The sequence below is a fragment of the Bidens hawaiensis genome, unplaced genomic scaffold (assembly GCF_021521415.1).
Source record: "Bidens hawaiensis isolate Kalapana, Puna unplaced genomic scaffold, B.hawaiensis_p1.1 tig00025810_1, whole genome shotgun sequence".
Taxonomy (NCBI): domain Eukaryota; kingdom Viridiplantae; phylum Streptophyta; class Magnoliopsida; order Asterales; family Asteraceae; genus Bidens; species Bidens hawaiensis.
In genome coordinates, this window is record NW_027494146.1 from 241,634 (window position 1) to 267,102 (window position 25,469).

At 34.6% G+C, this 25,469-nt stretch overlaps 3 protein-coding genes across 3 annotated transcripts; 2 read left to right on the forward strand and 1 right to left on the reverse strand.

The window, feature by feature from the left end:
- The first annotated feature begins 4,914 nt into the window (after window positions 1-4,914).
- LOC143572355 (mitogen-activated protein kinase kinase kinase YODA-like) lies at window positions 4,915-8,442 on the forward strand. The gene is made up of 10 exons (XM_077057541.1): window positions 4,915-5,443; window positions 5,639-6,376; window positions 6,473-6,560; window positions 6,654-6,716; window positions 6,801-6,961; window positions 7,049-7,124; window positions 7,208-7,267; window positions 7,348-7,458; window positions 7,563-7,787; window positions 7,866-8,442. The coding sequence occupies exons 1-10, from the start codon at window positions 4,926-4,928 to the stop codon at window positions 8,424-8,426; spliced, it is 2,601 nt and encodes an 866-aa protein (XP_076913656.1). The 5' UTR covers window positions 4,915-4,925; the 3' UTR covers window positions 8,427-8,442.
- A 3,695-nt stretch (window positions 8,443-12,137) lies between these two features.
- On the forward strand, window positions 12,138-15,615 carry LOC143572361 (short-chain dehydrogenase TIC 32, chloroplastic-like). The gene is made up of 7 exons (XM_077057547.1): window positions 12,138-12,296; window positions 12,987-13,218; window positions 14,043-14,276; window positions 14,358-14,436; window positions 14,528-14,612; window positions 15,198-15,244; window positions 15,339-15,615. Exons 1-7 carry the CDS (start codon window positions 12,191-12,193, stop codon window positions 15,519-15,521), a joined length of 966 nt encoding a protein of 321 aa, XP_076913662.1. The 5' UTR covers window positions 12,138-12,190; the 3' UTR covers window positions 15,522-15,615.
- A 1,189-nt stretch (window positions 15,616-16,804) lies between these two features.
- Window positions 16,805-20,483, reverse strand: LOC143572362 (aquaporin PIP1-2). The gene is made up of 4 exons (XM_077057548.1): window positions 20,144-20,483; window positions 18,720-19,018; window positions 17,415-17,555; window positions 16,805-16,957 (listed from the first exon to the last, which is right to left on the reverse strand). The coding sequence occupies exons 1-4, from the start codon at window positions 20,469-20,471 to the stop codon at window positions 16,862-16,864; spliced, it is 864 nt and encodes a 287-aa protein (XP_076913663.1). The 5' UTR covers window positions 20,472-20,483; the 3' UTR covers window positions 16,805-16,861.
- Between the last annotated feature and the right edge of the window lie 4,986 nt (window positions 20,484-25,469).

Genomic DNA, 25,469 nt, shown 5'->3' on the forward strand with positions numbered 1-25,469 from the left:
GACAGAATAGGGATTGAATATATGAATTAAAACCTATTGGACCGGAATTTGAAATTTGAACAAGACATGGGGTAAAAAACCGTAGTTTACTCTGCTTACTATAAGCAGGTTAATCGAGTTAGGTATTGTTTATAGTAACTGCGTGACGCTTTAGATGATTTCCACGTCATTATGTTATATACTTGTATTCTATACACATGAACGATATTAAACAATAAAAGTTCTCATGCTCAATCACTACTAACACATTTTAGTACATTGATTGTAGATAAGATGATATAGTTTGAGTGTAAGTAATCAACGATGAGGTGATCACTTAAGAAGTTTCTACCTAGACAACAACAAAAAATTAAACATACTTGTAATCACTTCACAAGCAAGACGAACAATATATGTTGGTAGCTTGGTATAGCAGACTGAATATTACAAACTACACCAAAGCCACTCATATTCTGTTTATGACACCTTACACAAATCTCACATCGTTATATTCTGACTTATCTACACGATAAATGTTTGAGCATAAGAAATTTTCGCCTCATGTATCACAAATGCATTCGTTTGTCGCATTGAATGCATACGAGATAATAACTTCACATTTAAGCGTGATTTAGCGTGAACAATCTTCGAGAGGCTGTCATAGGAAGTTCCACTCATGCAACAAAAAAACACATTCGTAACCTCCTTATAACAAAACCAACAATACTAGTTAGTATCAGAAACCTTATTTTACATTTCTTGTTCAACTCAATCTAACTCGTCAAGTTTTAAAACTTGTCAAATTACTTCTATCATATTATCCGACCATTTCAACCCAAACCGTATGACATACATATATGAAAACTACAGTGGGGTTGATTGCAGACTGTAGTTTAAAAAATCTTCGACGGGTGATATCATAGAAAGTTTTCACTCATGCAACCAAAAACACATTCGTAAACTACTTCCAGTCAGTACAAGAAACCTTACGTTACACGTTCAGTTCAACTCAATCTAACTCATTTAATTTCAATACTCATAAAATCACTTCTATCACATTACCCGACCATTTCAACCCAACCCATATGACATATATATATATATATATATATATATATATATATATGATAATTGAAAACCATTGTAGGGTTCACTGTAGTTAAAGAAATCTCCGACATGTGATATCATAGAAAGTTTTCATTTTTCACTAATGCACTAAAAACACATTCAAACCAGATAATATCAGTCAGTAAGAAAAACCTTATCTTACATGTTTTGTTCGACTCAACTCGACCTCAAAACCCGATTAACCAGACCCTTATAACCTGTGTAACATACATACACATGATGAAAACATAAGAGGTAGCAAATTGTAATTAAACTAAACTACAATGGAGTTGACTGTAGTTAATAAATGGAAATATAATAACCCCTACAAAATCCCAATTCACACTGTGTATGTATATGTGTATATGTATGTATATTCTCTCTTGCTTCTCTCTCTCTATATCCTCTCTTCTTATTTTCTTCAGCGTCTCTTCGGTAACTGACACACTTCTCTGTCTGTAAAAAAGCTGTAAACTTCCCGCCGGTTTCTGCAATTCTTGCTCCGGTGAGTGTTTCTTTTGATTTAACATATAAATTTTGGGTTTTTAATGGTTTGATGTACAAAGGATCACATAACTGTCAAAACCCACAAATGGTTTGGTAATCTGTTGCAGATTTAGGGTTTATTTCAGTTTTGGGTGTTACAATTTTCAGGTGAATTTGAACAAAAATGTTGTTTTTCGGATACCCTTTTGGGAAATTGGTTGTGGGTGTTTGTTGGATTGTGATAATTTTGATTTTTGATGATGGGTTTTGTGCATGTAGGTTGTAATTAGTGGGAATATGCTGGTGTGTGTGTGCAAGATTGCAAGAATTGATGGTTTTGATTGGTTTAATGATGGTGAGAATGTGTGTTTTAGATGATGATTGTTTGATGATTCAGTTGCAGATTTAGGGTTTATTTCAGTTTTGGGTGTTGAATTTTCGGGTGAATTTTAACAAAAAATGTTGTTTTTCGGATACCCTTTTGGGTGATTGGATGTGGGCGTGTTTTAAATTTTGATGATTTTGGTTCTTGATGATGGGTTTTGTGCATGTGGGTTGTAATTAGTGGGAATATGTTGGTGGTGTTTGATTGTTTTATAGTGTAAATGTGTGTTTTAGATGATGATTGTTTGATGAATCAGTTGCAGATTTAGGGTTTATTTCAGTTTTAGGTTGTTTTGTGTGTGTAAATTTTTCGGTGAGTTTCAACAAAAAATGTTATTTTTCGGATACCCTTTTGGGAAATTGGTTGTGGGTATGCGTTGAATTTTGATAATTTTGATTCTTGATGATGGTTTATTGCATGTGGTTTGTGCAAGATTACAAGAATTAATGGTTTTGATGGTGTTTGTTGTTTTTATAATGTCTTGAATGCGTGTTTTAGATGATAGGTGCTTGAGAATTAGATCTATCAGAAGTTCTGATTTTTTATTTCGGTATATGTTAGAGGGATTTAAGGGGTTTGATTATTATGCAAATTTTGGTCATGAACAATTTATGGTAAGGTGCAACACATATGCTTGATGTGTAATCTTGAAAAGATGTTAAATATAGGTGAGATTAGGTTTTTATATTTCGCTTGATTTGATGATTAAAGTGAAATCTTAACCGTTGAATTTGATATGCTTTGCGAGCGTGTGTTTACTTGAACTAATGATTGGTGACTAAAATATTAATTTGAGAAATTAGGGTTGGTAGTAGACATCAATCAAATGGAAGTTGAAGATGTTAGGTTTTGGCGGTATGAGTTAAGAATCAAGATCATGATCATCATCATCATCATCGTACTCAGTATATCCCACCAATAGCAAAGCTATGGTAGGGTCTGAGGAGGGTAAGATGTAGACAGCCTTACCTCTACCCTATAAGGATAGAGAGGCTGCTTTCGGTGAGACCCCCGGCTCGATAGTAGTTTTGCATCAAGCCTTGGACATAAGGCACATAGCACTCAATCATCGGGACACCGGCTGATCGGTGCATGTACCCTTGTCTTTCGGCTATCAACGCCACTACATGATGCCTGATTAACCGTCCGTCACTTTTAACGTTATTTTCACGAGATTAGTAAAATAACGTCAAAATTAGTGCAATTTCACTTTTGCCCACCCGAGGGTTCACACATATATACATCATATGTGCGCACCACAAGCAGGGCTAAAACATTGATTTCAGTAAACTAAAACATTGATTTCAGTAATTAACCTTCGTGCACGTGCGGGCTATTTTTTCACAAGTCAACTGTTTGTTTTTAATCTTTTGAAGTGAAAAAGTATTCTTTTTGACGGTTACAGTTTAAACGCTTTTAATTTTCTGGAAACAACACAGGTCATACTTCATTTTCTATGATTCACCTAATTTATAGGTAAACACTCTTTTTTAATCATAATGTTGGCATTAGAGGATAGCCACAGGATTAGGACATAGTATGTTTTCAAAAAGTATCTAATTAATATAATAAATGAGCTGATGTTGTGTTTTCTTTAAAACCACAGAATGCATCTTTTTTTTGCTCAGTTTTAAATTTTAGGTATGCTTATATAACGTTGGTGTGCTTTTAGTTGGTCAGTATATGTTGTATATATCAGGCTAAATAGAAAAGTGGCAGTTGTTTTTAAAATGGTAGTTCGGCTAACATGTTAAGTTGATAAACAAGTTTTTCATACAGAATTAAGTGTATTGAAGATTTTATCTTTTATACAAAATTTAATGGAGCAAATGGTTTATTAGCTGTTTCGAAGATTCGGATGTTAATGGAGTCACATACAAAGGATTTAATGATTAATATCTTTTATGCAAAATTTAATAGGGAAAATGGTTTTATTAGTTGTTTTGAAGATTCGGATGCTAATGGAGTCACATACAAAGGATTTAATGATTAATATCCGTTCCTTGCTTATAGAAAGAAAAGAACGATTTTTTGTTTTTGTAAAGAATCTCATGAAAGTTTTCATTTTTATTTTCTTTCTATAAATCAGGCCATCAAACAACTTGTGTATCTTGATTCCTCATAATAATTTTTTTTTAAAGTTTTATTTGTGTACGTGTTTCTTGAGTTGAGGGACCAAATAGATCACTGAATAGGGAAAAGATTGTCTACAGGAAATAAGAAAAAAAAAAGAAGAAATGATATACGGGACAACATGCAGGCGATACACGTGTATCCTAATATGTCGTCACTCTTAAGAATTTTCTAGTACATGAGGATTTAGGATCAAATGGTGAGATATGGGCTTGCCATTTGGTTTTAAGCGCTCGTATGACTTGTGCGAATTAAAAAAATAAACTCTTGAACATAAAGGGGTAGCGGTAGAGCTTGTTGCCCCTTTACCTTATGTTTCGATGTAAACGCTACCTTTTATGTGATATATAAGCATTATTGATTATACCAAAAAAATGTATATACAAAAATCTCCAAGAATCACACTTGATACTATAATCATGCTAATATCATATAGTGAATTAAGTAGAAGTAATAATTTGAATCGCACTTGGTTTTCAAACTTCGAATTTGAAAACCACGCGCGTCTTTAGTTTGACTTTTATCATTAGGTGCTTTGTATGTTGAGTATATGATATGATTCGAATATAGTTACGATTTGCAACTCTATATGGTTATGTTCTCGAATTTAATGTATAATTATTAAATGCAGCCATCGGTGCACCTGTAATTCAAGTAAGTACTATTTATTTCATGATTACGGAAGCAGCCGCTAACATTGCTCTATATAGCCATTGTAATGTTTGGGGTATTTTTCAAAGAAAATTGTTCCCAATTCTCACTTGTAACCTAGAAATTGCAGAACCGATTTCGCTTCAAATCAAAAATTTGATCTGCTAATCGAATTTCAACAATCATGTCTCCATGGTGGAGCAAGTCTTCGTCAAAGGAACCGAAAAAGAAAGCAAACGGTGGCGGTATTTTCAGCTCGATTCAACGAAAGCTAATAAGCCCTGATTCTAAACAAGTCTCATCAAGAAAACATTGTGAAATTTATTCTGAAAAGGGATCTAATTCCCGGGCTTCGACTCCAACAACCCTAGCGGCCCGGTCTCAAAGTTTTGCAGATTATCCACTACCGCCTCCAGAAAAGTTATCGGATGCTGTTCTGGTCGACTCAGGAAAACGGGCTTCAAGAAGCCCGAGAGTTGCCAGAGGGTCATCGCCGTTGTTGTTTTTTCAGCTTCCTACACCTAATCATTCCCAAAATGCCCTTGGTCAAGCAGGCGGTGAAGGCAATTTGGCAACCTATTCATATGATAGTGATAGTGATTGTGATTGTTATGAAGTTGACCCTGCTGATTCCCGGCGTATAAGTCCTCAAGCATCTGATCATGAAGCCGGGATTAAAACTTCTACAAACAGTCCGTCAAGGTCAGTTTTTAACTTTTAATATTTGTTCTTTAATCCTTTTCAAGATTTTTTATGTATTTTTTTGTGCAATAATTTTCAAGATTTATTTCAGTAATGCTCTAATAGTTTTCTTTAATTCAAAGTTTGTTAATTTATGTAAAGTCATAATTTTTATTTTATTTTTGTAAATAACACTTTTTTTCTTTTTATCTTTAGCCGTGTGACTAATGTAGCTCAAAGGAAAAGGGAGAAAATGAAGCCAGTGAAAGCAAGTGTGAACCCTCAACCAGGCCCACCACCACAAAAGCGGCGCCCTTTTGGTCACCAAATGGCGAAATTACAGATACCTCAATCTCAATCTGGTGCTTTCTATAGTGCACCCGACAGTTCCAAGTCCAGCCCATCTAGAAGCCCAATGAGGGCATACGGGCCCGATCCGACCCTGACATCCGGCTTCTGTGCTGGTAGGCCCTATACTGATGCGGGCTTTCTTGGATCAGGTCAATGTTCTAGTCCCGGGTCGGGTCACAACTCAAGTCATAATTCAGTTGGTGGAGACATGACGGGCCAGATATTGTGGCAACCCAGTAGATGTAGCCCTGAATGCTCACCCGCACCTAGTCCTAAGATGACCAGCGCGGGTCCCAGCTCGAGAACACAAAGTGGGTCCGTCACGCCATTGCATCCACGGGCCGGTGGGTCAAACATGGACTCGCCTGTAAACTGGTCCGATGATGCCATTAATGGGAAACAACAAACCCATCGGCTACCTCTTCCTCCGGTACACATGGCCAACCCTGGCCCGTATTCACCCTCGTATTCAACCGGGACCACACCAACGGTTCCAAGAAGTCCGAACCGAGCCGAAGTTTTGGGTAGCAATGGTCCTCGTTGGAAGAAGGGTCGGTTGCTTGGTAGTGGCTCATTTGGCCATGTTTATCTTGGTTTCAACAGGTTCGTGATTAACTTATTGTATTTGACTATTTCCATTCATTGTTTGACTTATTTGATTTTTTGACTGTTTTGACTTGTTTCATATATGAATTATAGTGAAAGTGGAGAGATGTGTGCAATGAAAGAGGTGACTTTATGCTCCGATGATTCAAAGTCTAAAGAAAGTGCCCAACAGTTGGGGCAAGTAAGTCTTTTTAGTGCACCCTTTAATTATATATCGCCTTTTTTCGTTAAAAAACAATCTTGATTTGAAAACATGTATTCTTGATATTGACAGGAAGTTGCACTTTTGAGTCGTTTGCGACATCCAAACATTGTGCAGTATTATGGATCCGAGACTGTAAAAAATCATTTTCTTAAATTTATTCGTTTTCGTTGTTATAATATTTTTAAGTATTCTAAAGATCTGCTATAAACTTATCAGGTGGATGACAAGCTTTATATATATTTGGAGTATGTCTCGGGTGGTTCTATTCATAAACTTCTTCAGGAGTACGGGGAGTTGGGTGAAATCGCAATCCGAAGTTACACTCACCAAATCTTATCAGGACTTGCCTATTTGCATGCTCAAAAAACGGTCCATAGGTGAGTATAATTTTGTGATGTCTTACGCTTGTTATAGTCTGCAGATTTTATATTTAATTTGACAACATTTTTATTATGTTTACTTAGGGACGTTAAAGGAGCAAACCTACTTGTTGACCCTAACGGACGTGTCAAATTAGCCGATTTTGGGATGGCGAAACACGTAAGACATGCTTTTAATCTGCTAAATACAATGTTAACATCGTCACCTGTCTTTTTGGTTTCTTGACTTTTTGCATATTACAGATTACAGCACCATCATGCGCGTTGTCATTCAAGGGAAGTCCATACTGGATGGCACCCGAGGTTAGTTAATTAGTATTTTTTTTAATTTCCATCAAAATGGTTTTAGTTTACATATATTAAATTAAGTTACTTTGTTTCAGCTTATTAACCATAGTTCACAAGGTTGCAATCTTGCGGTGGATATATGGAGTCTTGGTTGCACTGTACTTGAAATGGCGACAACTAAACCGCCATGGAGTCAGTATGAAGGGGTCAGTAAATAAATCATTAAAAGACGTCGTAAAAACCGAAAAATATATATTCTTGGTTTGGTTAATCTTACTATTTCATTTTCTTGTTTATGTGTATTTCAAAGGTTGCTGCTTTATTTAAAGTTTCAAACAGCAAGGAGCTTCCTACAATTCCCGCTCGTCTTTCGGATGACTGTAAAGACTTTATCTTGCGATGCTTGCAGCGGGCCCCATGTCAGCGCCCTACCGCCACCCAACTTCTTGATCATCCGTTCGTTAAAAATTTTGGGTCATCCGAAAGACTGACGACACCTAACCCGGGCCCGATCACAAATGCAATGAGATCTCTGGTATAGTTTTTTACCTAATATTTTTGGAAATTTTTATTTTTTAATTATTTATTAATTTTTAGCGGTTATACTTTATAGGGTATTGCACATGCTCCTGAAGGTGTTTTGGTTCTTCCCTCTAGAAGTCAAGTGCCTCGTAACATATCCAGCCCGGTTTCTCACATGGGCAGCCCGCTATTACATTCAAGACAGTCCCCAAACATGAGTGGAAGACTCTCCCCAACTCCAACATCAAGCCCACGGGCCATCTCGGGCTCGTCAACACCTAGAACCGGAGCATGTGGCGGTGGTGCTCTTCCCCTTCCGTATTACCCTCAGGTGTCGAAGCCGTACACTCATGAGTTCACGGGCTTGCCCTTAACTTCAAGGTCTCCAACCCGGTCTTTCTGCCCGCCTGCTAACGGGCCCCACTATCTCGACCCAAAGCCCGACATGTTTCGAGCAATGCCTCAAGGGTCTCCCTTTTTCCAAGAGATAGTTCCCTCAGAGAATGACTTTTTAGGGAACCAAAAGGAAACATATGGTGGGAAGTCGGTGTTAGCCGACCGTGTTTCTCAGCAGCTTTTGAGTAATCATGTGAAACCGTATCCGCATGTTGACTTCAAGCAGACTTTGCTTGTGATGAGTCGCAGAGAGTGAAGTTAACTTCGTCTGGTTCGACCGTTGTTTTAGTCGAGTAAAAGAAAATAATAATAATAATATTAATAATAATAATAAAAATAATATCTATATAATATATAAATGTTTTTGTTTTATGGTCATAATCCCTTATGGAAGGTGAAGTGGAAGAAGGGATGGTATTATTAAGTATAGGTACAGTTATTATTATGCAGATGGATAGCTTTGAAAGTAAAGAAAGTAAGTGTACACAACTCATACTTGTTATGCAGGCGAGCTTGTTTTTGTTATGGTTGGTGGTACAGGAAGAAGATGGTTAATGTTTAGAGGTTAGAATCAAGATTTTGGTGAAAAAAGTTGGTTAAAGTTGTGTAAGGGTAGGAATGTAACCATGTTTTGTGCACAACAAAAGTTTATCTATGAGGAACTTCTTTTTAGTTTTTGTCATGTGTTTGGTTGCTTTTATTTTTTATTTAATTTTTTTTTATCATAGTTGCATCATGAGGTGGAAAAACCGGGTTACGGGCCCAAACCGATTCGGGTTGTAAACCAAATCGGTTCGGTCAATTTTGGTCAAAACCAGCTTGAGTTGAAACCGGTTCGTGTCATAAACCGGTTATGGAGGAAAATGTCTGAACTTTATACAAATCGTTTTGGGTTGGGTTGAAACCGGCTCGGGTCCAAGCCAGTACCCAGAACTGGTTATATGTATATCTTTTCAATTATGATATTTATTTTAATAATATGCAACAGTGCTGGTTTTGATCTAACGGTATAAACTGGCTTGGTTTGTTTTTCTAACTACTTCAAATCGGGTCGGGTCAAAACAGGTTTCAGCAAGGAGTAAAAACCGATATACGCAGAAGCGTGTTGGGTCAAACCGGTTTTGTTAGTGGTATCGGGTCGGGTTAGAAACCGGTTTGGAAGTCCAAATCATTTTTTTTGTACGCCTTTAGTTGCATCAAGATGTCATTACGGTTAACGGACCGGGCTCAACCGGGCCTAAGATTGGTGCTTTGCAAGACTGGGTCTGGGTGTGTATGATAAGCAAATGGGAATTTGGCCGACCCAGCCTCAGTGATTATAAGATCGGCCCGTTTAAATTTATGGTTATTTGCAAATATGAGTAATACCTTAAGTGACAAATGGACTCATTTTTATAGTAAGTGTTATGTTAGTTGCTTGTGAATTTTATCTTTTATTCTCAATTAACAATCGTGGTTTTATATATTTATTAGAAAAAGCGAAAGAAAAAATAAAATAAAAGATTGCTAGTTAAAGTTAAATAAACAAAGTTGATAGATGTTAAGAGGTGATCAAGATTTCAAGACAAAGTACTTATTTCACTTTTAACAAATAATAGTTTAATTTTAACGCTTTTCAAATTTACCCCTCAAACATTTTATGCGAACTTGTATAGACACATGCTCTATATCGTTCGAAAGCATAAAAACAAATACTGATACAATACAGATAACTGACCGAAACCGTATCTCTTTGTTACGGAACCAGTACGTACCGACACTCACTGTAGCTTACGATAAAAAACTTTTTCTAATTTAACTAAAGAAAAAAAAGTTAAGAAATTCGATATATAATAATATTAATATTATAATAATATTATATATGTGATGAAAGTTGTTTGGTACACATATTCTGACCCTAATGCTTTTCTTTGTTTTGGCCCATCAATTTCCCAACGACAGCCTTTTGTCGCTATTACTGGCCCAACTGCACCATTTTTGTCTTTTATGTCACAAACAAATATATTTATTTTCAACTATATATTTATATACCACTTGGGCAAATATCACAAAAAACCAACATACTTTTTGTTTTTTCTTACAAAAGTTCTTCAATAATTTTTTGCACGTTAAAGTCATTCCACATGTTAAATTTTAATAAAAAAGTGGCATAACTTCTAAAAACATATATATATTTTTTTCTTAGGTCGTGTCGCATACATGTAATATATATGATGTTAATTCAAAGTTTTGGCTTATATTGTTATAGCAAAACCAATAATATTTTGCTTAAACTGAGATTTTTTTGTCTTATAATTTGCTATAAACATATAACTATAACTAGAATTGATTAAAAAAACAAAATAAACATAACAATAACCACATCACAAAAAGTACAAAACAAAAAATAATAAACAAAATTTGCTTACGTCACTCTTGTTCATCGTTCGGTTTAAAACATGAAACCGTTCAAACCAAAAGTACAAAATTGGTTTATCCTTTTGCACATGATTCACTCTTTTTGCATACACTGCGAACTAATTTTAATTAATAACTATCATTGAATATTAGTTTGTGGATGTTAGTTGTATTTATTTAACCTTCATGATCCATAGCAGATGAGATCTAAGTGAATATGGCAAATGGGATACAAATCAATAAACCCATTTTTATAACAGCACGAAGCATCGATGAGAAACATTAATAGATTTGCAAGCATGTCAATATACCATTTTTTCTTAATATCATAGCAAAAGAATTTATAGATTTACAACCATTAATCCAGTTAGTTGGGAGAAATACAGTGAAATCAAACCATTAATAACGGTTCGGTTTTAATTTGTAATGGTTCGGTTTTAAATTGTAACAGTTCGGTTTTGGTTTTCGATAATCAAAAGCTGTTATAACGGTTTGGCACAGGATTTCCCATCAAATTGGACCATGGGCACCCCTTACATGTCAAATTTTGCCACATAAGTAAAAATATATGTTTTTATAAGTTATGTTATTTTTTTGTTCAAACTTTACATGTAGAGGGACTTTATTGTTCAATAAAATGTTGAAGGACTTTTATGAGAAAAAACAGAAAGTATATTGGTTTTTTATGGTATTTTCCCATACCACTTCTCATATTATATATTTTCTTTTGCTATTTTAATATTTTACATATCTTTTTATTTTATTTTCAAAAAACTATTAAAAACTTGATTAAAATTTGCAAAAATGACCCAAACAAAAAGGTTTATATTATTTAAAAATTATCAACAAAAATTTCATATAGTACAAAAAATTCACGTGATAAAAGTAAAAGGTGACTCAGGTACGTACTTTATAAAATGAATTATTTGATCCTAATAATAGAGTACATGCTCAAAATTTATTTTATATATAAAGTTATGCTAACAAGATTGTATAAATATAACTAAAAATATCAAATATTTTCTAATTTTCTAGTTAACCAACAAAAAAATTTGTTCATGAAAGTTTTAATGTTTAACTGGAGATTACAATGTGTCGGTACGAGACGAGTTTAAGTGAACACAATCTCATATCCGATTATTAAAACTTGTCACACACCCGACCCAAAACCTACCGGGTAATTACCCGTTGGGTGTTGACTGTTGAGTATATGCTATATACGATATACACTTAAAATAAGTTGGGTGTATTATATTATATATATTGTATATGCTTAATATAAATCAAGTTGATACAAACTAGGAATATAATCAGTATATTATACACCGTATAGACTTAAAATAAGTAACTAAAATCAAAATCATGTCGAGTATATATATACTCAGGTAAATATATTTAATATTTCAAAAAAAAATAATAATAATAATTTCAGATTTTTTTTTTCATAAAAATAATTTAAATGAAATAAAAAGATAGTTGATGACTATTTAAAAATAGAACCATAAGAGATACTTTTCTCATGGAAGAGTGTACAAAGTTGACCTTGTTAGTTTATATATCATCAACCTCACAATATTTTTTGATCGAAGTATCCAATCATCAACCATACTAATAACTTAAAAAATGTGGATACTTTCATGGAAAGGAGCTACTGGTTTTTCTGCTTCATCTACTGCTGAAGAAGTTACTAGAGGAATTGAAGCTTATGGCCTCACCGCAGTTATTACAGGTTTTTACGCTTTCTGCGTATTTAGCGTTTAGGGTTTAGGGTTTTTTTTTTTTTTTTTTGGGTTTGATCCGGAGACGTAGTTTACCTTGACCGAACCACTAGGCCTGTAAACGAACTGAACGGACACGAACATGTCATGGTTGTGTACTTGTGTTTGTTCATTTAACTTTAACTGAACATAAACATATATCTGAATAATTTTTTTGTTCATGCTTGTTTATTAAGAAAACGAGCTGTTCATTTGTTTAAAACCTAAACAAACAGTTCACGAACTTGAGCGAACATAATAGAACAAACCTAAACGAACGCAAATGAATATTTTTTGACCAAACATAACAATGTATATGTGTGTATGCATATAATTTAAACAAGCTAAACAAGCCCCTTTTATGTTTTTTATAAATATAAGTATATAACTAGTTACGTATTTATTACAATTTAAAAGAAAACAAACAGAACATAAATGAACCAACAAAACGTGTGTCCGTGTTCGTTTATTTAATTAAATAAACAAAAATAATTTGTTCATGTTCGTTCTAAATAAACGAACTTCCCACCAAACAGTTCACTAGCCGTTCATGAACGTTTGGTTCATTTATAGGCCTACAAACCACCTTAGATTGCCGTGTTCTTGCTTTTTGTTTTCCGTTCTGCGTGTTAATTCGTTTGTGCATCACGCGACAATTTTAGGCCCGACAAGTGGAATTGGGCTGGAAACTGCTCGGATACTGGCGTTGCGCGGTGTACATGTAGTTATGGCGGTTAGAAACACCACCGCGGGTAACAAAATCAAGCAAGATTTAATCAGTGAGATCCCTAATGCCAAAATTGATGTTATGGAGCTTGATGTTGCTTCACTCAAGTCTGTTAATAAATTTGTGACCGAATTTAAAGCGACGGGTTTACCCCTTAATATCCTCATGTAAGTATAATTAAACGAGCTCGAGCCCGAGCTTTTATTTAGGCTCATCTAATAAATGAGCTTGAACTGGCTCGCGAGCCTAAACGGGCTTTTAATTAATATAGCTTTTATTCAATATATTTATATGATAAATATTGTTATATATAAAACTATTAGAGGTGTAAACGAGCCAAGCTGCTCGCAAGCTATAAAGGATAGACTCGCAGAAAAGCTTGAATTGAGCCGAGCTTAAACAAACTCGGCCCAAAACATAAGCTTTTTAATAAAAGAACCCGAGCTGTACTTATCGAGCTCAAGCCAACTTGCGAGCTTTGCTTATATAATTTTTATGTACTATATTAAATTATGTTATATATAACTAAATAATATATATTATGTAATGCAAACTTTTTAATTAAAATACATAAATTGTAGATATATATATATAAATTAACTAAGAGGTAGTAAACAAAACGAGCCCGAGTTAAGCTCGAGCTTGAAAAAAGGCTCACGGGCCGAGCTGAGCTTTAGAAATGGAGCTTGATCCGAACCCGAGCTCACACACTCTATGAGTTAAGCGAGTCAAGCTTGAGCCTAGTCAAGCTTGGGCTGACTCGGCTCATTTACACCGCTGAGAATTATGTTAAAAATAAATAAGTTATATTATATAAAAAAATTTAATTATAAATATATATGTAAATAATTATAAAAATATTTAAATAAACACTTAAATAATTTAAAAATAATAAACGAGCTGCGCTAGAGCCAAACGAGCCCATACTCGGCTCGTTTATTCACTCCCCTAGACGACCGCTGACCAAAACACGACGATTTGGTGTTTATAGTGCGAATGCTGGGATGATGGCACCACCATTCAGCCTCTCAGAGGACAACATAGAGCTACAATTTGCGACGAACCATATCGGTCACTTCCATTTGACGAACGGATTATTGGAAACGATGAAAAACACTGCCGAGAAGTCGGGAGTGCAGGGTAGGATAGTCATTGTGTCGTCGGAGCTTCATAAGATGAGTTATAAAGAAGGGATTAAGTTCGATAAAATTAACGACGAAAAGAGGTGCGTGCGAAATTAAGTTGCCACTATTTGTTTTCGCGACTTAAATCCGTCGCTAAATGTATGAATTTCTTAATATGACAGTTACACTCCTTTACTAGCGTATGGGCAATCTAAGCTTGCTAATGCTTTGCACGCAAAGGAACTCGCAAGGCGACTCAAGGTTATTTTCGGTTTCAAAAAAATAAAGATTGACAGATAATAATCTATACTGACAATTTGACTAATAATCTGTATTTACATAAAATTTACAGGAAGATGGTGTGAATATAACCGTAAATTCACTCCACCCGGGAGTTATCGCGACAAATCTTGCACGCCACACGGCTTGGATGCGATGTAATAGCTTGTTTGACATTTAGAATAGGGGTGTGGAATTCTGATATGACCTGAAAACAAGACACGAATCTGACACGAAAATCTCGGTTTTGGGTTTGGTATAAAAAGATTCGGGCTGCACCCGCCGGGTTCGTGGGTTGAACCGTTTGGCCCATTTATTTCTTTAATTTATTTCTTAAAATTAAAATATGTTTTATGTAATAATTAAATTGACTGAGTTTTTTATACCAAAATTTCAAACTAAATAGAAAACTGACATAAGATTTTATAATTAAAATGTAATTATATGTAAATTTCTATATTTTTTGTTTTAAAACTATGATTTTAAAGTATTATTTTGTGAAATAACAAAAAAATGTGAAACTTTCGGAAACGGTTCGTGTTTGGGTCAACAAGCGACTATGCGTGTTGAGTTTGGGTTCACGTGTCTGATATGATATTCGGGCCCGGTTAGTGTTCGGATTTGTTTCGGGTTGAACCGGCTGGTCCGCAAGCACGACCTGTAACAGCCTTACTTTAGTAGCATAATGTGTCACTAAAAATCATCTTTTCGTGACAGTTTATTATTATTTCTTTTTTGTGCAGTGGTCTTTGGATACATAGTAAGACTTTTCTTAAAGAATGTGGAACAGGTTTGTTTTTGTTGACTAAATATGCTTGTACTTTAAGTAGCGATAAATCGATTGTAATGGTGTCGCTAAAGGTTTGTTTGGTTTGTGTGTTTAGGGGGCGTCTACTACATGCTATCTGGCGTTGCACCCGGGTGCTAAGGGTATTAGTGGCGAGTATTGGGCGGATAATAATATATCAAGCTCAAGCGGGTTTGTTAATGATCCGGAGTTCGTCAAGAAATTTTGGGATTTTAGTGCGGATTTGGTTGATCGGACACTAAAAGCGTCGGCACTATAAATTCTACTCGTCGCAATTATTTAGCGACCGTAAAATGTAAACTGTCCTTGTGGTTTGTATGTTGTCATAATAAAAGTTTTACTTGTTGCAGTTATCTTAATCCTGCACTTAAACAAATTAAAGACTTAACTACCAATTAGCTAAAAGACTAAAACACCCCTTGCACACTATTACTTCACCAGCCTATTTCACATGTGAACAACCCGATTAAGTCCAAAAATCACCCCCCTTGCTTTGGTAACTAGCCCGCTTAGTTTTCCCGCAAAGGTGTCAACCGAGTCCTCTTCTTTCATTGGCAAACCCTCGAATTCCCTCTTAAAATTTTAAAAGCGAGCCTTCTTCATCGAACCCAACCTTAGAAACCTTGTCTTCAATGCAGGGTCGTCTACTATGGAAGGCAGGGAGGTCGACCGCCTTAAGGCCCGAAACTGCATTAGGCCCAATTAAAAGTTTTGTTTAAAAAATACCCAATAAGTCAGACGCAAAATCCAAAACATATACAATAGTAAAATAGTTTATTACTTTTAATATGAGTTATCGAATTTATTTACTTAAGGCACGAATTTATACTCGTCTTGGACAAAATTTTTATAGCATTTCTCGGAGATGGTCTTGCTTCAGTGCATCCGAGACAGGCTTTGCTACAACAAAACTTGCCGTTTGGAGAACTAGATCTTCGGGTATGGCTTGAAATAGAAACGTCAACGCCATCTCTTTGAATCCAACCTAGCCCCTGGTGCGAGTTCAATTGCTTTCACAACCCATTTGATACTTTTGGTCCTAGCACCAGCGCATGAGACTGTAGAGCTGCTTAGTCATGTCCAAAAGGTCATCCCCACGATATATGAATGCTATTTTAAACGACTTAGTGTTGTTTGTTATCCAAAAGCGTTACGGGCGGCAGAACCTGTTGCCTGCTTACCTTTTGTATCGATATAAACACCACTTATTAATGTAATATGTAATTAGTTGCAGTCATGATCGTCTTAACCTTTACTACCACCGGAAAATTTATAGGTCATAAAACAGGGCACTGATCGTTCATAGCGCCTGCCACTCGAAACAATATAAAGACACGGTTTTATAATCAGGTAAAGGGTCATTTAAGGCTCAAAGCGTCCAAAACCAAAAAACACATTCGAGAAAAAAGCATTCCGTTTTTAAACTTAACATTGATTCAAGTATTCAACACCAAGGCAAAGGTCATGCGGGTAATTTACACACATTCATCAACCAAAAGCTACAAAATAAGAAAGAAACACTAAATCCACATTTGGGTAGACAACAACAATCCATAGCAGAAAAACAACAAAACAAAGAAATACAAGGTTCTTTTTTATTTAAGATCGGCTCTTGAACGGAATGGCTCTGATAACAATCTGGTGGTACAAAGCAGCGAGTGCAGCACCAATAAACGGACCAACCCAGAAAATCCACTGCAAAAAGATCGAAAAACAAATGTAGTTCAATTTATGGATTGATGACGAAATCAAAATTAAATCTTGATTAATATGTTGAAAGCTAAATGTCACGGTCCGTTTTTGGGTTGGTTTTTCCATTTTCGGTTTTGCCATTTGATCTTGAAAATTTTATTTTGCCTAAAAATAATAAATTTTGGCCTAAATCATTTTGTAAGCTAATAACTAATAACTAATTGATTATAAATACAACTGGCTAGAAGATTTGAGTTAAATATTAATTAAATTTTTTATTAATTATTTATAAAATAAAAAATCTATAAATTCGGTTAGTTTTTTTTTTTTGGTTTTCATAAAAATATATAACCAAACCATCAGATTTTGTTTCACTTTGGCTTCTTCAGTTTCAAAGTGGTTTTTTCGGTTCTTGAACACCCCTAGAATGGTCCTTAAGTGTAGTCAAATGAATACTCACATGGTCATTCCAAGCATGGTCCTTATTGTAGATGATGGCTGCGCCGAGACTTCTTGCCGGGTTGATACCGGTTCCGGTGATGGGGATGGTGGCCAAATGGACCAAGAAAACAGCAAATCCAATTGGGAGTGGAGCCAAAATCTGCATAGTTCATTTCAACAAAAGTCAACAAATATGGTCAAAGTCAAGGTCAAACAAAAGGTAAATAGCATGCATAACTTTAACTTTTAAAGCATGATATAGTCACCCACTAGTTCCAACTTTCAATAACTTTATTAAGTTTTTACTTTTTATTTTTTAGCATGACAAACTGTAAAGAAAGGTACAACTTCCATCATGAGATACAACTATACAAGTGTTCAAAAACATATGACTTTGAAATAAAAAGTATCAAAACACTTGGAAATATATGCACATGGAAGCAAATCACCTTCACTTGAATACGCAGTATGCAAAGACAAAAGAAGACACAAAGGCATCAAACCTACTACTCTTCCATCATTCCTCATATTTTATTTATTTATATCCTCTTTTTCTAGTATTTATTTAAAAAAAAATAAAATTAAGTTTTTAATAATTCCCATCAACCGATAACAATGGTCACTTTTCATAATGATCGGTAACACTCTTAACTTTCATTTGTGTCGTTTCAAAACAATTTACAATATTCTGATTCAGATAAAAATCATTCAGTTATTCATTAATACAGACGAAACTACTTTTCCATTGAACCGAGATTTTCTTCATTATCACCGCTAGATCATTGTAGTTTAAGCTATTAAAATTCAAATTACATTTTAAAGAAAGGTTCATCTAACCTTATTTTCTATCTATATTATAACTATGTTCTCTATTCTATTGGATAGAGGTACGGTGTGCCTACATCCCACCCTCCCCATACCCAAATTATAGCTTTGCTATTGGCGGGATTTTCCACTGGGTATGACTTGATTGATTATAACTATGCTATACATAATTTTTTGGGTTTTTAGACATTTAACAACTACAATAATCCTTACTTTCATAATGATCAATAACATTCTTTAACTTTAATTTTTTCGTTTCAAAACAATTTACAATATTCCGATTCAGATAAAAAGCAGTCAATTATTTATTAATGCTAATCAAACTACTTTTCAGATATTGTCTTCATCGCTGGCGGTATGGATTATTATCATCCGACATAGCATCACTTAACTTATTTTCTGTCTATACTTTATATCCTGAATAATTTTATGGGCACTTTAGTCATTTAACAATTAATATGCACAAGCATGGAATAGACAAGAGGAAGAGTACACATACAGGAACATGTGAGTCTCTGGCACTTCTTTTGGCATCGGTGGCTGAGAAAACAGTGTAGACAAGGACAAAGGTCCCAACAATCTCAGCACCAAGACCATCACCCTTGGTGTAACCATGGGCCACAACATTGGCTCCACCGCCTAAAGCAGTGTACTGGTGCCGGCCCTGGAACCCCTTGACCACACCCGCACCGCATATGGCTCCAAGACACTGCATCACCATGTAGAATAGTGCCCTGGTTAAAGACAACTTTCTAGCTAGTAGCAAACCGAATGTCACGGCCGGGTTGATGTGTCCTCCTGTTTTACACCAAATTATTAGTGTTTTTAGCAAAAAGATGGGATTTTTTAAGAACCCATTTCATTTTAAGATAAATCTTGAAGAACCCCATGCTATTTTGAGGTTAAAAATGGAAACTTTAAGGTTAAAAACAAGAAAACAGCAAATATATGTTTTTCCACCTGTTTTACACCAAATTATAAGTATGTTTAGCAAAAAGATGGGATTTTTGAAGAACCCATTTCATTTAAGGTGAGATTTTAGGTAAAAATGGAGACTTTTAAGGTTAAAAACTGCAACAAACCAAAAAATATATATATTCCCTCCTGTTTTACACCAAATTATTGGTATTTTTAGCAAAAAGTTGGGATTTTTGAAGAACCCATTTCATTTAAAGGTAAATTTTGAGGCAAGATTTTAGGTAAAAATGGAAACTTTAAGGCTAAAAACAGCAAGATAACATAAAGAATTTTAGAAAAAGAATAGGACTTTTGAAGAACCCATTTGATTTTAAGGTAAATCTTGAAGAACCCATGTCATTTGAGGTAAGATTTTAGGTAAAAATGCAAAATTTAAGGTTAAAAACAGCAAAAAAACAAAAACTGCAAGCATCACAGCATGTTTTCCCTCTGTTTTACACCAAACTGTAATTATATTTTTGCAAAAACAAAGGATTCTTAAAGAACCCACTTCATTTAAAGGGAAATTTTGAAGAACCATATGTCATTTGAGGCAAGATTTTAGGTAAAAATGTAAACTTTAAAGGTTAAAAGCAACAAACAAACAAAAACTACAAGTATTTTCAGCAAAAATATAACATTCTTGAAGAGCCCATTTCATTTAAGATAAATCTTGAAGAACCCATGTCATTTAATGTAAAAAAAATTAACTAAAAATAGCAACTTTTTAAGACTAAAAATTCAAGAAAAAAAAAACATTTTTTAGACAATAATTTCAAGAAAACAAAGGGTTTTAATAACAAATCTTGAGGAACCCATTTCACATAAAGATAAATCTTGAAGAACCCATGTCATTTGAGGCAAAATTTTAACTAAAAATAAAAACTTAGGCTAAAAAAATCAAGAAAACCAAAAAAAAAAAGAGTGTAATTTCAAGAAAATAAATTAATAGTAACAATAATATACCTGAAATACCAGCAGTGCAGTAAACAAGTGCAAAGATCATACCACCAAAAGCCCAAGCAATCCCTTGAATCCCAACAGTCCCACACTTGGTAGGAGACTTGACCACACCCATAACAGTCAACACAGAGATGTACAAGAACAAGAAAGTGGCTATGAACTCTGCAATCCCAGCTCTGTAAAAAGACCATGATGACAACTCACCAGGCTCAAACAAGGGTGCTGGTGGTGGCTCCTTGTAGTCTTTGTCAGTTTGTGCTGAGGTACCTATGGGTTGCCTCTCAGAGAACTTGTTGGCTCCAAGTTTAACATCTTCTTCCTTACCCTCCATTGTTGTGGTTTTTGATTTGTATTTGTTTAAGCACTCACTTTCACTCTCTAGAAGGTGAGTTTGTGATCAAATTTGTGGTGAGAGGATAAGTGTTTGTGGCATTTTATAGTGGAAAGTTGGAAACTAAACATTTAAGTTTGGTATAGATGAGCCAAGTTGAGTTGTGATCAAATTTGTGGTGAGAGGATAAGTGTTTGAGCCGGAACTTGACTAGGCATGAGTTCGACATCTTTTAATTTACGAGAGCTTGAGCTCTAACTTGGCTTGTTGAAGCTCTTTCTTTAAAGCTCGAGTTCAGCTTGTGATATGTTTAGTTGAGCTGGATCTCAACTCGTTTATTATTTATTAATTGATTTATATATGTTTTTAAATTATTTTTATATATTTTGTGAATACCCTTAAATGAGTCTAAACTTGACATGAACTCATGTAGTACCTTAAACAAGCCAAAGCTCGGCTCGAGTTTGGCTGTGCGGTGTGAAATTAATTTGTAGAAGTACGAAGGAGATAAAACAAAAAAAAGTACATGAGGCTCGCTAAAAGTTGAATAGCCCAAACGTGGCTTCGCATACAAGACTCAATCTAAAAAACACGGCTCGGTCAAGTTTTTTCTAAAGCTCGAGTTTGGCTTATAAGTTGTTTATTCAAGCTCGGGTTCGACTTGGCTTGGCTCGTTTATTATTTATTAATTAATTTATATACGTTTTAATAATTTTTATACATTTTGTAAAAACCTTAAATGAGCCTAAACTTGGTACTAGCTCGTGTAGTATTTTACACAATCCATCGCTCAACTCGAGCTTGGTTGTGCAGTGTGAAATTAATTCATAGAAGTCCGAAGAACGTAAAACATAAAAATACATACAGCTTGTTAAGGGATGATGAGTCCAAACAGGCTTCACATACAAAATTCGAGCTCAAAAATTTTTGGCTTTTTTGAGTTTTTTTTTTTTTAATCCAAACTTAAGTAGCTTACGTATAGCTTGGCTCGGTTGCAATACTATATTTAATTCAAAACTTTTAATATGTGAGTAATTGTTTTCCTTTTTTAATTAATAATTATTAGAAGTTTAATGATTGAGTTTTGAGTAGTGGGTCCGATGAAATGTATTAAAAACGTTTAAATGAAAAAAGTCGGTCGGTATAATTGATGTTCGGTTTGGAAAAAATGGGGTCTAGTGGTTTGAAATTAACGGGTGGTGTAAATTAAACCAGTCATTCAATTTTTATTGTTTAATTATGTAATACGTTTTCATCTGAGCACGCTTAACTGTGGAGTTCTCCTCTTATCCACAACCATTAAGCGTCCAAAACACATTATGATAAGAAAGGTCACCTTCTTATAAAGAAGCCTTAGTTCTTCTCCCTAACCGATGTGGGATATCACAACTTATTCTTATGGTTAGCAATATATGCTATGTATAGTATGCTTATATGGTTGAAATATTGAACGGCTCACAAGACTATCAAGTAGCTAGCCCCGATAACACATTAAAAACACACATAATTACGATATATCCATCATGGTTACAAAGTGATTACTCAAAATGGAAAAAAGCACCATGTCTCCTACTCATCACCATAGACATGTGACCCGTTTAATATCTTCCTTGATTATATTGATCGGCGCCCGTGTTTTGTTGAACGATATTTCATTCATGGCCTTTCATAAGCACCAGCATGCTGTGAGAGAATGACCAATTGAGTTGTTCGTCGGTTGCCTTCAATGGCCCTCATATTAAGATGTACCTTTAGTAAATCTTTCACCTCAAAATCTTAACCTGGCATAATACTAAACCAACTACTTAAAAATTGTTGTATAACAAAATCCACATAACATGATAATAGCCTAATAGGACGCGTTCTACTGACTCCAGCGAATCTTCATACAACAGACACCATCTTATTTCTTTTAGGACCCTCTGTTTACATAAAGCGTCCGATGTAGGTATCTTGCTCGTCTCAACTTTCCACCCAAAAAGATTCATTTTCAACGACACCCTTTCATTCTACTCATAACCATCTCCGGTAGTATCTCCAAACATTCAAACAATTCTTGCACCACCATAAGCGTTGAAGGCTCTCTTATCCACGACCAATTTCACCCATATTTCTATTTATTTCTATTTAGTTTAATCAATCAAACAAGAACAGAACTTGTTGTCCGCTTATCTGTCTCCTTATCATAGTTGAATCATTTATTTATTTAAATAAAAAGTGACCTAACAACAGATTAATATTTCAACGTAATTACTCAATAATTTATGGTTTTAAAAATAAATGCTTACGTGGTGTTAGTATTTCTTCTTAAAAAGTGGGACCCACAACCGAATTAGTGGCTGAAAACAAATGGCCGGTACTTTTTCATTTTTATTCGGACCGTTGTGTGAGCAACCGCCGTCATGATTTAAAGTTTTAAACGTTACACTTCTCAAATTATAATAAATAAAATACTCTATATAAACACTATAGATATATAACAGATAATAAAATATATAAGATGACAATTTCACTCGTAGGCATTCATAATTTTACAATCATAGCATGTAGTAGAGGTGTAAACGAGCCGAGTCGAGTCAGCTAATGAGCTACTTGAAATCGACTCGTTAAAAACTATAAATGAGTCTGAGCTCGAGCCATAAAATAATCTTGTATGATAACAAGCCCGAGCTTCACTTTTCAAGCTCAATATGACTCGCAAGCCTAAACGAACCTATTATTTCAATACTTTTTATATAATGTAAAAAATATATATTTTTGTAATAAACAATATATACATATTTTTTTGAACGACCAACAAAACTAAACAGTATGAGACAAAAAAAATCATCATATAATTCATGTTATTTAAATCTATAAAATAAATTAGAAATATATAAAAAGAATGAACACAAATCACAAGTCAAGCTCGAGTTTTAGTTAAAGAACTCAAAACGAGCCGAACTCGAGCTCTTTAAGTCAAAACGAGCTTGATCAGGCTCTGTCGGCTCGGCTTGTTTGCACCTTAGTTGCCACTCGTGAGTCATGAACCGCTAGACAAGCCAGTTCCCGATTTAACCGGTCTGATAGCCTCTGCCCGGTCCAATTTTAATAGCCTGCCATGACATCCTTAAAAAGAGGTTTCCTTTCTCGTGTATTATTTATTGTGAAGTGGTTCCATACAGGAAATTTTAATATTAATAATAATTACCTAGAATGTTTTTGAAAGTATAAAATGGGAAGAATCATCTTTGAATTATTTATTTGGAATTATATTTTTTAAAATTAAAGCTTTTCCACTAACATGCACAATGATGCATTTGGGACCAAGACCATATACTTTGTAATTTATTTGTTCCATGTTTGGTAGATAGGACCAACTTTTAGTCTATATATCATTACAAATTATAAAAAAATAAATAAGAGAAATATGTTATCTATGAAAATAAACTAATCTAAAAGTAAAGGTAGTCGTGGTACGCTAAAACAATACAGGGGTGTGAATGTTTGATAGGACACGAAAATTCGATAAGACCATAACACGATTTTTACGGGTTTGGGTTTGATATAAACGGGTTTACATCATTTTTGGGTTGAACCCGCAAACCTCTTTAGCTAAAGCGGTCGGATTCGGGAACCCATTTGATTTTTATTAAATTTATTTTTTAAAAATGTATGTATTAAGTTGAATTGGCTGGGTATTTACAAAATATATTATAATTACATCTTAATTGTTTTATATAAATTTGTAATTTTTGATGTAAAATTTTAATTTCAAAGTATTAATACAAATATTTTAGAACAAAAAAGGTCGTGTTCAGGCCAACATGCGAATATACAAGTCGTGTTCTGGTTCATATGCCTTACTTGATTTTTCAGTTTAGGTTTATGTACTCATGTCCATGATAGGTTAGACCTGCCAACCCCCTGCAAATACGTATGAATTTCGAGTGGTTCTTTGGCCTAAAACAAGATAGCTCACTTGATACATTACAACATGGATCACTAAGTACAAATGTTATGTATTAATTTAATTTACAAATGATTATTAGTTGATATTATTGTCCAAATAATTATCTTTTTTATGAAAACATGTATCAAACAAATTGATTAAAGAACACTTTAATCATTAAACAACTCATACTCAAGGGATGCCCTTCTGGTCTTGGCCTACCTCTTCACATGCACCCTTTTCTGTCTGTCCTGGATATGAAGTTATCCTTATTTTTTCGGTTGCCTTTTATAAAAGGCATAAATAAATAAAACATTATAGTTAAAAAAAACAAAACCACTTTTGAATAAAAAATGTTACAATTCTTACAATGGATATGTTTGAAGAGGATTGATCCTCTTAAGATATGCGTAATGGGGCTACAAATGTAGGCGATAAGGGCGATTTTTGAAGAGGAGCACCGAGGGGGGGGCACAAACATGTCGCCTGCTTGTGTAATGGTGATGATGACATGGCAATCAACTGGGGGGGTTGGGCTACATATCACCCCTTATGTGTCGTGGATATTAACGCACTCGTGCCACTTGACACGTTGGCCGCGTAAAGGGCACTAACTCAACTATAGTTGGGCTTGCAAGAGGCTTGGTTTTAGTTGCGGGTGTGGGACACCATTTAATAGTTTTTTTTTAATATTAGAAAAATATATAACCAATCATATAAATTCACCTGAACGTAACACCAATTTCTCATAAAGCTCTAATAAAGCATCACAACACACCCTTTGGCCTTTAGATCCCCTTCTGGTTCTACCAGCCTACATGGCCGACACATGACAACACTTTTTTCATCTTAAAGCCCCTTTAGAGCCCCACAATATGTACTCTTAGTTTAACTAATAATAACTTGTACTCATCTGACACTGATTTTTAGTTCATATATCTTACATGATTTTCGAGCTCATATATATGAACACGATTTTTAACTTGTGTGAGTGTGTCATGTTAGTATCATGTAAACAAGCCAATCCAAAACTTAGCATGTCAATTATCATTTATATGGATTGTAAC

Coding starts and splice junctions, on each gene's coding strand:
- LOC143572355 (XM_077057541.1), top strand. CDS start 4,926: ATGTCTCCATGGTGGAGCAAGTCTTCGTCAAAGGAACCGAAAAAGAAA. Junction 6,561..6,653: donor GTGCCCAACAGTTGGGGCAA/GTAAGTCTTTTT, acceptor TGATATTGACAG/GAAGTTGCACTTTTGAGTCG. Junction 7,268..7,347: donor CATACTGGATGGCACCCGAG/GTTAGTTAATTA, acceptor ACTTTGTTTCAG/CTTATTAACCATAGTTCACA.
- LOC143572361 (XM_077057547.1), top strand. CDS start 12,191: ATGTGGATACTTTCATGGAAAGGAGCTACTGGTTTTTCTGCTTCATCT. Junction 14,437..14,527: donor AACTCGCAAGGCGACTCAAG/GTTATTTTCGGT, acceptor TAAAATTTACAG/GAAGATGGTGTGAATATAAC. Junction 15,245..15,338: donor TCTTAAAGAATGTGGAACAG/GTTTGTTTTTGT, acceptor TTGTGTGTTTAG/GGGGCGTCTACTACATGCTA.
- LOC143572362 (XM_077057548.1), bottom strand. CDS start 20,471: ATGGAGGGTAAGGAAGAAGATGTTAAACTTGGAGCCAACAAGTTCTCT. Junction 19,019..20,143: donor CTGCACTGCTGGTATTTCAG/GTATATTATTGT, acceptor GGTGTAAAACAG/GAGGACACATCAACCCGGCC. Junction 16,958..17,414: donor ACCATGCTTGGAATGACCAT/GTGAGTATTCAT, acceptor ATCTTTTTGCAG/TGGATTTTCTGGGTTGGTCC.